General features: G+C 35.6%; 1 protein-coding gene across 8 annotated transcripts in view; it reads left to right on the forward strand.

Moving 5' to 3' along the window:
* SBF2 (SET binding factor 2) overlaps positions 1–12,168 on the forward strand; it is a 260,200-nt gene extending 248,032 nt beyond the window's left edge. For all 8 annotated transcript variants that reach the window (XM_083839897.1, XM_083839898.1, XM_083839894.1 and 5 more), the window contains 5 exons: positions 3,892–3,996; positions 6,262–6,455; positions 6,799–6,886; positions 9,213–9,344; positions 9,626–12,168. In XM_083839897.1, the coding sequence (XP_083696023.1) occupies positions 3,892–3,996; positions 6,262–6,455; positions 6,799–6,886; positions 9,213–9,344; positions 9,626–9,724 (618 nt within the window). In that variant the 3' untranslated portion in view covers positions 9,725–12,168. The remainder of the gene's footprint in view (positions 1–3,891; positions 3,997–6,261; positions 6,456–6,798; positions 6,887–9,212; positions 9,345–9,625) is intronic.
* Positions 12,169–14,152: the final 1,984 nt, after the last annotated feature.

The following is a 14,152-nucleotide window of genomic DNA, read 5'->3' on the forward strand; positions in this document are numbered from 1 at the left end:
AGTTTAAATGTTATTTGTGAATTAGGTTATAGTAATAAAAGATAGCAATGGAGAGGAACATTTGGAAGACTAGGAAGGGGTTGTATAAAGGTTATGAAAATACTCTCCTAAGTTTAAAAAGCAAAGTGAGCTTTCTTTTAAAACAAGTTGTTAATTTACGGCTATTGCTGATGTAGGAGAAAGACCTCTCTTTAATCATAAATCCATTGAGAATGTATTGGTATCCAAAAACGCTTGAGCTGAGACCATATTCAGCAATGGTAAACTATTAGGGAAGAATGATTCTCGCTTTGTTTGTAATGATAAGACCTAATATAATCATTCTAAAGGTATTTTTTTAATTGAAGACAAGATAATACTCTTCAAGATGTAAATCTGGAACAAAGAAGTTATTAAGTGTTTCAATTCACAATATTCCTTGGTGCTTTTCTGCGGGGAGCAAAAGGCGTAATATTTTAGCAGTAAATGTTCTAATGTGTTTTGGTTACATAACAATCCACCTTTAACCAGACGTGTGGTGGTTCTATAGTTTCCATAAATCTTCATTCTTATGAGTTTTAGGAAGTTAACTAATCTGAAAATTTCATTCACTTAATTCTAAATTAAGCCTTTTCAAGATTGTAGATGACAATGTGCATTTTAAAATACAAATTTTTGTGTAAAACTTCTCAATTCACTTCCCACTGTCCTTTGCCATGAGCAAGTTGTGATACATTATAAATGATCTAACCAGTCTGAGTAATGTTCAACAAAGGGAAGTGCAAAGTCCTGCACCTTGGGAGGAACAATCCCATGCACCAGTATATCCTGGGGGGCCACCACCCAAAGAGTCATAGTCATAGAATAGTTTGGGTCAGAGGGGACCTTAAAGACCATCCATTTTCAACCCCCCTGCCATGGGCAGAGATACCTTCCACTAGATCAGGTTGCACAAAGCCCCATCCAGCCTTGCCTTGAACATGTCCAGGGATGGGGTATCCACAACTTCTCTGGACAACCTGTTCCAGGGCCTCACCACCCTCTGTACAGAATTTCTTCCTTATATCTAATCTAAATGTACCTTCTTTTAGTTTAAAAGCTGATCATCCCCAACTCTCTCAGCCTTTCTTCGTAGGAGAGTTGCTCCAGCGCTCTGATCACCCTAGTGGCCCTTCTTCTGCACTTCATCTAGTAAGTCCAAGTCCTTCTTGTGTTGGGAGCCCCAGAACTGAACGCAATACTCCACATGGTGTCTCAGAAGAGCAGAGTATAGGGGGAGGATCACCTCCCTAGATCTGCTGGTCATGCTTCTTTTGATGCAGCTGGAAAAACAGCTTTGCAGAAAAGGCTCTGGGGGTCCATGGTGGATGTCTAATTGCATCAATCGTATGCCTTAATCAAGGGCAATGTGCCCTTGCTGCAAAGAAGACTAATGGTATCCTGGGCTGTGTTAGGCAAAGTGTTGCCAGTCAGTCACCAGGTAATCCTTCTTTTCTACTCAGTCCTAGTAAGGCCACACCTGAAGTATTGTGTCCACTTCTGGGCTCCTCAGTATAAGAGAGACAGGGACATACTGGAGAGAGTCCAATGAAGGGCCGGAAAGGCACTGAAGGGACTGGAGCATCTCAGCCGGGAGGGAAGGCTGAGAGAGCTGGACTGTTCAGCCTGAAGAAGAGAAAGCCCAGGGGGTGGGGAATGATGGCTCTCATCAGTGTGTATAAATGCCAGTGGGGAGGGTGCAAAGAGGACGAAGCCAGTGGTGCATGGTGCCAGGACAGAGCTGTTCCATCTGAACATCAGGGAGCCCTCCTTTACTGTGGGGATGACGGAGCACCAGCACAGGTTTCCCGGAGAGGTGATGGAGTCTCCCCCCTTGGACATATTCAAAAGCCATCTGGACAGGGTGCTGGACAGCTGGCTCGAGCTCAAGGACCAGGTGACCTCCAGAGGTCCCTTCCTACCTCAACTATTCTGTGATTCTGTGAAATTTTCTTTCAAGTAAATGCAGCTATTCATACTGCACTGCACTCATGTAAGAAAAAAAATCTGATGTTTTCTGTAGAATTTAAAACTGAAGGAGCGACAGTAAATCTTAGTGATTTATTGTCATGTAGGTTTTTTACAGAGAGTTTATTAAGGGAGAGTTTATTCCTAACTTTTCAAGATACATATTGGAGATTGTTGAAAGTTTTTCATTTTAAATTCTGGAAGCATTACTCATTGTGGAGCCAAAAAAGAAGGAATGTGACCCAGTTGCTAAGTAACAAGTTTCAGTTATTTCCAGACTCTGCAGAGAGAGACTTGTATTTAGAATTCAAGACTGGGGCAGAAAGAGAATTATCAAATTAAAACCTGATGATCTTTTAGCACTAAGGAGTTTGTCTCCTTTTAATGCAATTGGGGAAGCCGTTTATATAAAAAGTATGTGGTAAATATATTCAGTCCTATGTATCCCCTCAGGAAACATTTTACACTCAGCATTTTAAAATAGGAACAAGTAATCTAGAGAAGCCTTTAGTCTGGCTTGTGTTCGCCATTCCTTGTTTTTGTATCTGTCAATGAAGATATTCCAAACAAAGCTATTCTAGTTTTATTTCTTGGCAGGAAGAAAGTCCCATATTCAATGTATATGTGTCTTTTCAACTAGCTTCAGTATTTTAAACTTATGGCTTGATTCTTGCTGTTCAGCCAGGTCTCTTATATTTGGCTTTACTTTCGAGTTCTCTAATTTACCTTCAGCAAGGAAGAATCTAAAAATATTTTGTTGCTGTCAGACTCTCTCTTACAGTTGTTTTTTTTTTTCAGTGTTGTGTTCCAAATTTAGTTCAGCAGTTAATTTTCTGGGCAAAATGTTTTCTTACCTTAAAATTGTAGTCATTTTCTGTAAGTCTCAATCAGCAATGATTTCCTGTCATTGTAATATACCTATAGCAGTTGGAGAATATGATGAAAGCTACATTAATCATGTGGCATAGTAGAAATAAATAATTTCAGAGTCCTAGTGTCTCTTCTCTGAAAATAAATGTCTAGGGCTTCAGTTGGCTTTTATATAGCATGGAATTCTCTGCCCTGTGGCAATTCTTGTGCCATCATGAATTCTTAATTGGATTTGCAAAACTGAGTTTTTAATTTGATTTCATTAAGAATCATATTTTCATGACAATATAGTTGTTGAAAGTAAAAATGTGAAAAGGAAGGATGGCAAGAATATGGACCAAATATCAAAGTAATGACAAATGTATTGATGAATGTTATATTTAAGCTGGTTCGCAAGTAAACATAAACTAATGAAATTGTGTCTTTTTACTTAACTGTGCACATACTGTCTTATTAGCAGGAAATAACCCTAATGGAGGTTATCAACATAGGTCATACTCCCAAGTTCCACAACAAGAACATGTTGTTACGGTTTGGCATCCAAATTGAATAAATCTTTCTGTTTCATTTCCTTCTTTTATTATAGCTTTGTATCACATTTTATAAACCAGTGTAAATGTTAATATTGGCAATGTGCAATGTTGGTGTCACAGCACAGAATTTGCTCTTTGTAAATGTTTTTATAAAATATATCCTATCGTTATCTCTATCATGTTTCTATTATGGCAGTTGGTGCTGACTATTGTGTGTTCAAGAGAACTGGAAGAGAATTGAAAGAATAATATCTCCTTCAGCCTGTGACATTCAAGAAGAATGATATGGCTGATGCCGTACTTGGTTGCCTCAGACTCCTGAGTCTGGCTGTTACCAGTTTATAGCTGGTTTGACAGGGGTTCTTGTACTTTACTGGGCAACATGGCCTTGAAGTTCTCTGTGTAAAAATATTGACTAGAAAATTACTGTGTTAATGTAATTGTCAGGAAGTAAACAGGTAGAAGTGTTTATCCTTAAGAAAACCCTTGGTTTTTGTTTCAGGAAATAGAAAGGTTGGAAGGTAAATTAAATCAGAACCCAGAAAGATGGCAGCTTTTGTGGGAAAGGGTCAAAATGAATCTAAAGGATGACACCAGACAAGACAATGTAAGTAGCAAAAGAGCTCGTCCAATAGAATAATAATTTCATTCCTGCTATATAGGTTACCTGGGACACTGACAAAATCACTGTATTTCTTGGAGTAAAATACTGCTTTTGAAAAACGAACATGTTATTCTAACCCAGGATACTGGTTCAGTGTTTCCTTCTGCATGTAGAAGAACTATTTATGCTTGTGCCGTTTATCTAATTGCTTCTCAACGGTAGATTGAGGAATACAGACAAAAAGAGCATGAGCATTTTACTAATATGCAATTATATGATCTTATATTATTAAATATTCACTGTGTCTGATTCTTCAAGTACAAAAAACTCAGTTCTTTAAATTAGCCAAAAGGAAATCACATAGGTTCAGGGATGAGTGAAGATATTTCCATGTCTAAATGGAATTTTGGAATTGTTGAATCTAGTAAAGGCAGGAACTGTTCATGCTGTGTTTACAGTTCATGATTATTGTAAAATGAGTAGCTGACTGCACAGATACTTTCTAAGTTGAAGGCTGGCTCTTTGCTGTCTACATGCACTAGGAAGTTTGTTAGATAATGATTTTGAGGAGCTTTCTATATAAACTTGACATAATGTGTTACCAGCTCAAAACTGTGCCTAGCTCTTCAGCTTCACAAACTTGTTCATGTTTGCCAGCCTCCATGAAGTGGTTAGTCATCAGAACTACTTTGTTATTTGTCCTTTGCTCTCAAGAAAGCAATATGCTTTATGTCTGTCATAGTCATTCAATTTGACTTTATACCCTAGATAAATCCAAGATGAAAAATTTTTATCCTAGCAAAGCAGGGGATTAAGACTTTTATTGAATAATTGGAAGCAGAAAAGAAAATGCAAGTATAAATATACCTGACATCAGTCTCCTGTCCTGGTTGTTATTTAAGGATTCTCAGATAAATGCAATAGCTATGGGTCAGCCCCAAAGAACTCCATCTCTAGGATGTTGTTCTGAAGGTTAAGGCCAAGTTCAGGCTACATCTTCCTCCAGGTTATCGAGGTTCTACTAAAGTGATTTGGATCTATAAGTAGCTCTTGGAAACAGCATTTTTTTTCTTTCTTACTAGTGAATTTAGGGGAAATTATTGTATCCAAATGTCTGACTAGTTCTAGATGCTTTTGATAAAGCAAGAGAAACATTGTTCAAGCTTATGTCACTGGAATATACAAGACTTTTCTGAAATACTGATTTATCACACATTGTGAATGCTTCTGCTTAAGAAATGCAGTGAATTGCCATCTCTCTGACTCTTCTTTTTGGAGGCAGCACTGACTTGTGTTATGAAGGTGTTTTTTTTTTTACCTCATGATAACTCACAACTTAGACATTGTACCAAGTTTTACTTGTATAATATTGAGAAAATCTCAAAATACAAGGCAGCTCAACTTCTACAAAGGTCAGAGTGACAAAAAAATATTACTGAGCAAGGTGGTATGTATCTCCCCCATCCATTTGTCACTTTAAAGGTTTGGCCTGTCACAGTGAAGAATGATTTTGTGTTCTGTGTGTTGCTACACACATTTCACATTTAGCAAATAGTAAACTGTAGATCAAGCCATAAAATTCTGTTGTGGATCTGCTGAATATTTAATATAATAAAGATGGTTAAGCATTTTACTTCCTCACAAAAAATCCAAGTTCTGTTGCTGTTCAAATACCTGCATGTTTCTTTTAGCAAATCCTTGACAAGTATCTAAGTAACTTACTAAGGTGCTTGCACTTATCGTCAAAGTACTAGTAAAATTAACGCTGAAAAATCAGTCAGAATGTCCACGGATGCGTGCAAAGCTGAAGTCTGAAATAGCGCAATTATGCCAGAATTAAATTTGATGAAATGCTCTCTTAAAGAGTGCACTTCAGTTAATGTTATATATCTGTCTGTCCTCTTAAGACTCCTCTTGCACAGTGTAGTATGAATGACTGCAGTGAATATACACTAGGTTCTGATTAATCAGGGCTAACGACTAGAAAGGTGTGTAAAAATAAAATATTAATAAACCTTTAGTTCAAGTTTAGTATAGTAATAGACTAGCTACAGTTCTTTGCTATTCAAGTTTTTTAAGTGCAAATTATTAACCACATAGATTACCAGAAAGAGTTGTGGGTTGCTATATTTATTAGAAAGAACTTTATGGTTTGTTTTTCTCCTGCAATACGTTTCTAATGTTTTAGTTCAGCAAGCAGTCACATTTCCCAGTTGTAAACTTGTCTAGATCATTTAACCTTTTTTCTTTCATTTTATTCTTTCTTAGCTTCGGAGACATCCCTCTGGCTCCTCAGGGATGATGTCAGCTAATCTACATTCCTATCAGAAGAGGTCTTTGTTGGAAATACCTGACAATGGGCTGGGTGAGGAACAGAGTACAAGCATCTCTCCCTCCAATGGAGTAGATAGAAGAGCAACTACACTATACAATCATTTCACATCAAAGAATGATGAAAATAGGTAAACTGAATAATCAGAGAGTATTTATGAACCTTGTATTAGAATGGTAAAGGTATCTGCCTTTGGGAAGAAAAAAAATAAATTTTCATATACAGATTTCTCAGTCTTCCTCTTTATATGCCAAGCAAAGTGTAGCTGCATATTTAACACATCCAAAATACTGAAACAGTTAGTGTTTACCAGCATATCACAGTTACCAATACCTAAACTAGTCTATAGTTTAAAACTGTTGTTTTACTACAGTAAAAGAAGTGTTTGAATATCTTTTAGTCATGTTAGGCTTTATATATCACCACTATACACATTATGGAATTGTGTCATTTGTCTTTTCTGTACCTTCCAGATCTTTTGAAGGTACGCTATATAAAAGAGGAGCTTTGCTGAAAGGTTGGAAGCCTCGCTGGTTTGTGCTCGATGTGACAAAACACCAGGTAAAGCCTTTTCAGTTAATGGATTTTTTATGACTAGTTTGCTGCAACTTTATTTAGTGAGTTTGTATAGGTTAATTTTACAAGTAATAATTATTTTCAGAAGCAATGTGTGTATTACATTGAATATACCGTAAGTCTATGTGTGTCCTGTGTGGCTGATAAATAGGCTGATAAATATTCTGAATGGACAGAGCTTGGGGAGGTGGAGTTTTTTTGTTTGTTTGTTTTTTAAACAGTGATAACTATTTAACATATAAGCATAAAAGACTTCCTGGATAGGAAGGCATGCATCATTATTAGTGTCCGAACACTTTTTGCCTGCTTTATAGCTGAAGAAGAAAAGCCTGGTAGTGTCTCAGGACATTTTCTGGACATAGTGTTACAGAAGCAATAAAAGCAATTTTTAGAGCACTTTTAACTCTAGCAAGCCATTACTCAATTAAGTGCTGAGCATAATCTGGCCTTTAGTTACCAAAAGAACCAAAAATTCTCTGAAATGGAGAGTTAAAAATGTTAGAAGATAATTTCTTGAGTACAGTTGGGATGCTGAGAGCTAATATGATAGAAAGTTTCATTCAGGCATTCTTGTTAAAACCACAGTAGGTACCGCATGCTCACGAAGCGTGCATTTTACATCCTCTTTCTGCCTCAAGTACTTTTTCATGAGCATTTTTCTTTGCAAATGAAAGGACATTATATACTGTGGAAAACTATAAACTTAATTGCTTTAGTAGAAAAATCCATTTACCTCACTTGGTACGTTCAGTGATTTTCCAGAATTGGTATGACAGTACTTTCAAAGCTAGAGAATAGGATCACCTATCTCTCTGAGATCAGTTTGAATTTTGTAAACTACTTAAAGTGAGTTAGAATTACACCCCAGAATTTTCTCTTTAGAAGTCCTCAAATGCCAAGTTCCTGATTGAACAATAATTCGGGGTATATAGGAGTATCTTAGATTAGTCTTAGTGAGGTAAATTTAATAGCAAAATTATTCAAAAATATTCTGACAAATCATTGTACAGCAAGGAGCACTAAAAACAGGACACCTGTTAAACTGAACATTTTACCCAATTTACCAAATATGCCAGAATTCAGCAGTGGAAATTTGTGATCTCAGTATTAACGTTGGTTGATTGAGAAGTAACCTAAATTGAGTCAAATGTTCCACACAGTGTGGGTTGTTTAAATAACCTCTGAGACTTGTGCATGCTTTTTGTTTAAAATATATATATAAAAAAATGTATCGTAATTGACACATGTCAAAAAATATGCAATATAAAGAAGTCATTTTTTAAGATTCTAATTAAAGATCTCTGGATTAGTGTGGTAATATGCTAACAAATGTGCTTGTTATAGTTATTCTGTAGTTATTCTTCCTGATACACAGGTGAAAAGACTCATTTTGCAGAAAAAAAAATTACTTCTAAATTTTTTGTATAACCAAATATCCTCCTAATATCACAGATGTGCAGAAGTAAGAGTAATCTGCAGTATGCAGCAGATACTGGCGATTGTTGTTGGAGCTTGCTGTGAGGGTTTGCTTTACTATTATGCGCTGGTTTATGGCATTTTTTTTTTAAGCAGATACCAGATTTTATCATCTGAAACTATTTGCATATCAAAGCTCAGTTTATGGAGTGGTTAACATTCATATCAAAGTATCTTTGAAAGGGAAAGAAAAAAAAAAAAAAAAGCAAGCTTCATTCAACCACTAAGTGCAGTATAGGAAAATGTGAGTTTTCTATGTAGTTTATAATTATCTAAAATCATACTTAAATTTTTGCTGATCACTTTAAATTCTTGAAATACAGAGAATATGTGTTTTGTTAACTCTTTGGTGGAGTAACGGTCTTGCGTTAGCTTCATTGTAATGAACAGGGAAGAGATGGTTCCTGTTAGAAAAACTGATAAGGAATGCAGACTCCTAAAGACTAAGTCCTGCTGTCATCCTTCATGCATCCTCTGCCCAGAAGCAATGCTTGACTATTTGAAGCTTTTCTGCTCCAAAATTCTCATGACAAAATGCTCCTCCCTCAGTTCAGTTCTGCACAGGAGTGGATGATGGCGATGTTGCCATTACCCAGAGAAGTCAAATACAGGACTGACCAGTTAAGGGGTATTGCCAGTCCTACCGGTTTGTATATACCAGACCTATGGTTTTATCTTAGAAATTCCCAATGTCTGATGTCTTCAGGTCTTAATAATGTTTTCCCTCCCATTCTCACCCCCAAGCCCTCAAGCTGTATCCAGGAAAAGTGAAGAAAAAGTAAAAGGTCCATTTAATAGCATATTTGGATTTATTTTTATTTCTCATGTCGTCTAGTTACGATACTATGACTCTGGTGAAGATACAAGTTGTAAAGGACACATAGACCTTGCAGAAGTAGAAACAGTGATTCCTGCTTCTCCAACTATTGGAGCCCCGAAACATGCAAGTGAAAAAGCATTTTTTGATGTAAGTATAACTAGTCTTGATCTTTATCTGAAACTCTTCTTGGTGTGTTTAACTTACTACTTTCATTTCTGCTGGAAGGTGTGAGCTAGGAGGGAGCTGTCATGCCAACTCACAACAAAAAGTTTTTACACAGCTAACTGGCCCTCATTCTCAATAGCAGAAAATTAAAAAGTGGTACATTCAGACCCATTTTTGAGGTTATTACAGTTTAAAGTAAAATTTGCAAGTTTCTTTTTCTGTTTTGCATTTTGACTTTTCGTGTTCTCATTTTTCCTTTGCAGTTGAAGACAAACAAACGTGTGTATAATTTTTGTGCCCAGGATGCACAGAGTGCTCAACAATGGATGGATAGGATCCAGAGCTGCATTTCAGATGCTTAGAAACGTATAACATTCCATAATCAAGACATGGTTAAAGCACCTCTTTTTGTAAGAAGATATGTTCTGAAATGTTGTTGACGGACAACGAGCCTTTCTTACATTTCAGCCACAAACATTCTTAATATGCTGAAGTTCCTATTCTGTTCAGTAATGATAACCGCTGTTATTGCTCTTTTTTTTTTTTTCTCTCTCTGCAGGGAGGACTTTGAAAAATAATAATCCATGTATCCTTAATTTCCACTTTCTTCAGTACAATTCCTAGCTATAAAAGTGAGCCATATTTGCATTTTCTAATCCCAGTTTTCTCATTTCAGAGTTACTCTGATAGGAAACCTGTCCAAAGTAGATTGCAGAAAGTTTCCCTCCAGCAGAAAGTCTGTTTTCACCTTATTTATATATTTAAACAGAAAGTTCTTACTTCCAAGCTAGTCATTAATGAGGGAACGTCTACAATTCCTAAAAATAAATAATCAAACAAAGCTTATAAGTCCAGTGACATATATATCAGATTGCCAATGTTTAGACAGTTGATATTTTTTTAAGACCAAAAAGTGAAATTGCCTGATAACAGATTTTCAAGTGTCTTCTCAGCATGCAGGCCAGTCTCTAATCTTGTGCTCTACAGAGTGCTTCAGCAATGTTGTTATGGTATTTCAGGTTCTAGGGATTATTTGAAGATCATAGCACTTTCTTTTTTAGATTCTGTTTGCTATTATGATGGAATAAATGAGAGGAAACTGGCTGACTGTCCAGGAGAAACAGAAAACAACAAACTAGGAATTCAGTAGAAGATCTCTTAAGTGTGAGTTGTATATGTTAATTTGTACGCTGTTCTGCTCACTGTAAAATAAAAAAATAACAAACATGATGATGCACTAAACAGTGAAGCGAGCACTTGCACTGAAATCTTTAAAATACTCACATTTGAATGACAGAGGTAAGTTATTTATAGCAGAACAATACTAGCTAGTTAACAACATTTACAGATATTAAATATGTACATAATCGGGTTTGACGTGTTGTGATTTGATACTTTTAAAACATTTTTTGCACATAAATTGTAAGACTTTATAGATTTTTACATTTGATAAAATTGTGTTTGTTCAGCTTAAAATCTTGGAGAAATGTTTTTAATAACCCCAAATTATTAGAAATTTTACAGTCTACAAATAGTGATGATATAGAGTAGAATCTTTAGGTAATTAAGCCATTGTTTTTATTTTGAAATGTTAATATGTTGAATAGCACACTAATATTACAAAAGGTTTGTATATATGATTCAGTATTTTCTCATTTTTCCAGACATTCTGCTTATAATTTAATGTCAGCCTAACCAAACTGACTATACGTAATAAGATTTTTCAGTTATTAAATTGTTGGTTTTTTTATAACTAATGTATTTTGTCAGAAATTAATATAAATTTCTCACTTCACATACACAATAGGAAATGCAGCTGTTTTTAATGCATTTGCAATTTCAAAACAAGAAAATGAAGGATTTTTCTAGCGTTTTTCAATTGACAAATTTCCACCTGTGACAATGGTGTTTGCACATTTGTATGTTACTTTGTATATGAAGTACTTTTATATGTACTTTGTAAAATACTGATCCCCCTCTTAGGTTATATAAAAATTTACATACCACCTCTTATTTTGTAACTAGTTCATTTTAACTCTTGTATGTTATGTGATATATGTATGCTAACCATCTTGTAATAAATACACTTCTTTAGTAAAACCCTTCCTTTTACTGTAAAAATGAAATAAGCAAGACCCACATGTTGAAATATTTCCACAGACACAAGACAAATCCTTACTTACTCTGTATTAAGAATAGTGTGGTCTTTTGTGTCCGTGTATACACCCTTACATAAAAGTTGCATGTGAGCATCCTTAACTCAAATACTTCTTAACAGTAACACTGAAGAAATCAGAGTTTAAAGCAAAGTTACCATTCTAACAAGTCTCAATGTATGGCCTTTACTAAAAAGGCTAAATACGTAATGTTCATACTAAGTTGTTGAATAATTATGTTAAATATAACAAAAAACAAAAAAATCCTATATGGTATCACAACATAGAACAGCCACATTCTTTCTCCCTTAAACGTATCTTGCTCATTTATCTCATCTTATGCATGTGATCTAGTTCATAAGAAATATAAGAAATGACAAGATCTTTCGTGAGAATGTGCGTCTAAATTGAATTCCTGAGTGTAGTGTGAGATAGCAGAGTTACAATGGAAAGGGAATGTGTGATGGAGGTAGGGGACCTGTGACAATTCTTAGATGCTGTGGTGCTTAGATGATAAGGTTTTCATATTGAGCTTGGAATGAAAGCTAATGTTGCCTTAAATGTTGATCTCAATTTTTAGTGTCTGTATTGATGGAAAATGGACTTGAGCAACTTAACTTAAAAATATCAAAATAAAAGCTGAAACAAGATATATGACATTTGTGTTGTTTATGTAAGGAATATACAAAGGAATGGTAGACATAGGCTCTTGGTGTGAAAACGGAGTTGGTAGTGTCCCTGATTGTCTCTTCTATGCAAACTAAAGATTCAAACAGAGACTTAGAGAAAATACAGACGGTTTGTCAGCCTGTTTGAGATGTGGCAACAGAAGTAGATAAATCGGAGTAGAGAATTTGCTTGGTAAAAATTGTATGTGGAAGGGGATCCATCTTCATATTCTGTGAAAAAATTCTAGGAAAAATCCATCCAGGAGTTGGGGATGAGGTAAACATGTGCTTCCTCTGTTGTGTCGTATCACTATTTCCATACTGTATATCATAAGATTCCTACCATAGAAAAGACAGTATATTATCAGGGGCTTTACATAAGGGAAGAAGATTTCTTGCCTTTCTGTGTTGTGAGTGCATTTTGTAGGTGATGGGATGAACTGAGTTTAAGTTTTGAAGAGTTGTTACAGACATACTATATTAACAATTTCTCCTTACACATAAGTATTTTCTATTTTAGTCTTTACTTTTTATGGAACTTTAGAATTAGTATACTAAATAATACGTAGCGTGCCACATATGTGGGTTACAGGTTATGTAAAAACATACAAACAGCTAGCAGACCCAGGAACAAATGTTCAAAATTTTGTATCACATCCCACACACATTATTTGTATCTGATACTTTGTGAACTGCAGACATAACAGAAATGTTGTGATCTTGTCCAAATACTGTAATTTTGCTTTTTCATCCTGTAATATTCTTGGAGTATGCCTAAGTGGCTGCACCACATTTCTCATTTTTCATATTTGTGATCATCCAAATACTTTGTCTGTTCATGATTATCCTGTGGTTGCTTTGGGGAGTCAGAAAACTAAAATGAATCCACCAGTTCCCCATTTATGCTGAAGTTCATGCTAAGTATCACTGTTGCACCTATTTTCTGATTTTTTGTCTGCGTTATATCAGTTCCTTGCCAGATTTAGGCTACTGTGCAAGCCAAGGGCAGTATTAGCATTCACATTCTCATTTAGAAAATTTTTCTTTCTTTTTTCACATGCAGCGACTTTTTCTTAATTGACTGTCAAATAGGGATGCTCCAAATTCGCTGTCGTTTCCTGTCTTTGCTTACTCTTCCAGCTAGACTCTTAAAGGGATGGATTAGTAATATGAAGAATGCTGATAAGAATTGTTTTTGTGAGTTTTTTTGCATAGTACAAAGCCTCTGAAGACTGATTTTACCTATTGTTATTCTGCAGTAAACCTTTTTGGTTTAAGCTGATAGGACTTTTCACCCAGAGGGACTCTTCAGTTCTTTATTTTTAGTCCTCTATCCTTTGAGATTGTCTGTAAGAGCAAATCAGTTAAGTGTAATGGACTATGCCTACCATCTTTATCCACAATCACACTCCAGTAATTAAAACTCAGATACTGTTAGAAGGGTTAGAAAGATTCCTTTCTTAGCACTGATAGTTAGGGAAGTTTCTCCTTCATCACATGTGGCAGAAACCAAGACTGCCTGTGCAAAGTTGAAGGGACTGAACACTGATGTCATTTCTGGTTTAGCAGAAAACTATAAAATAAACACAGCATTTAATGTGTCGAGAGTGGCATAATGCTCACCTGAGTCATCCCTGAGAAGATGAAGTCTTTCTTAAACCAAGATACTTGGTTTCATATGTGGACTCCATTTGCTACTTCTAGAAAGTTCTCAAAATCTAAAGTCGGAACAGAAGGTAAAAGCTGAAAAGTAGGCTAACATTTTGATGTTGTTGTTGTTTATACCTTGATCTCTATGCAGACCCTACAAACCAGGAGATGTGCTGTTGGCAGCTGAATTAAAATTCCAGATCACTAGTCACACCTAGCTAAAATACTGTCCCGTTTATTGATTTTTTTCATGCTGGTCTGATCTGATTGTTCTCTGCTTCTATAAAATACTGCTTGTTATCAACATCCAGAGTGA

The sequence above is a fragment of the Anser anser genome (assembly GCF_964211835.1).
Source record: "Anser anser genome assembly, chromosome: 5".
Classification (NCBI taxonomy): Eukaryota; Metazoa; Chordata; class Aves; order Anseriformes; family Anatidae; genus Anser; species Anser anser.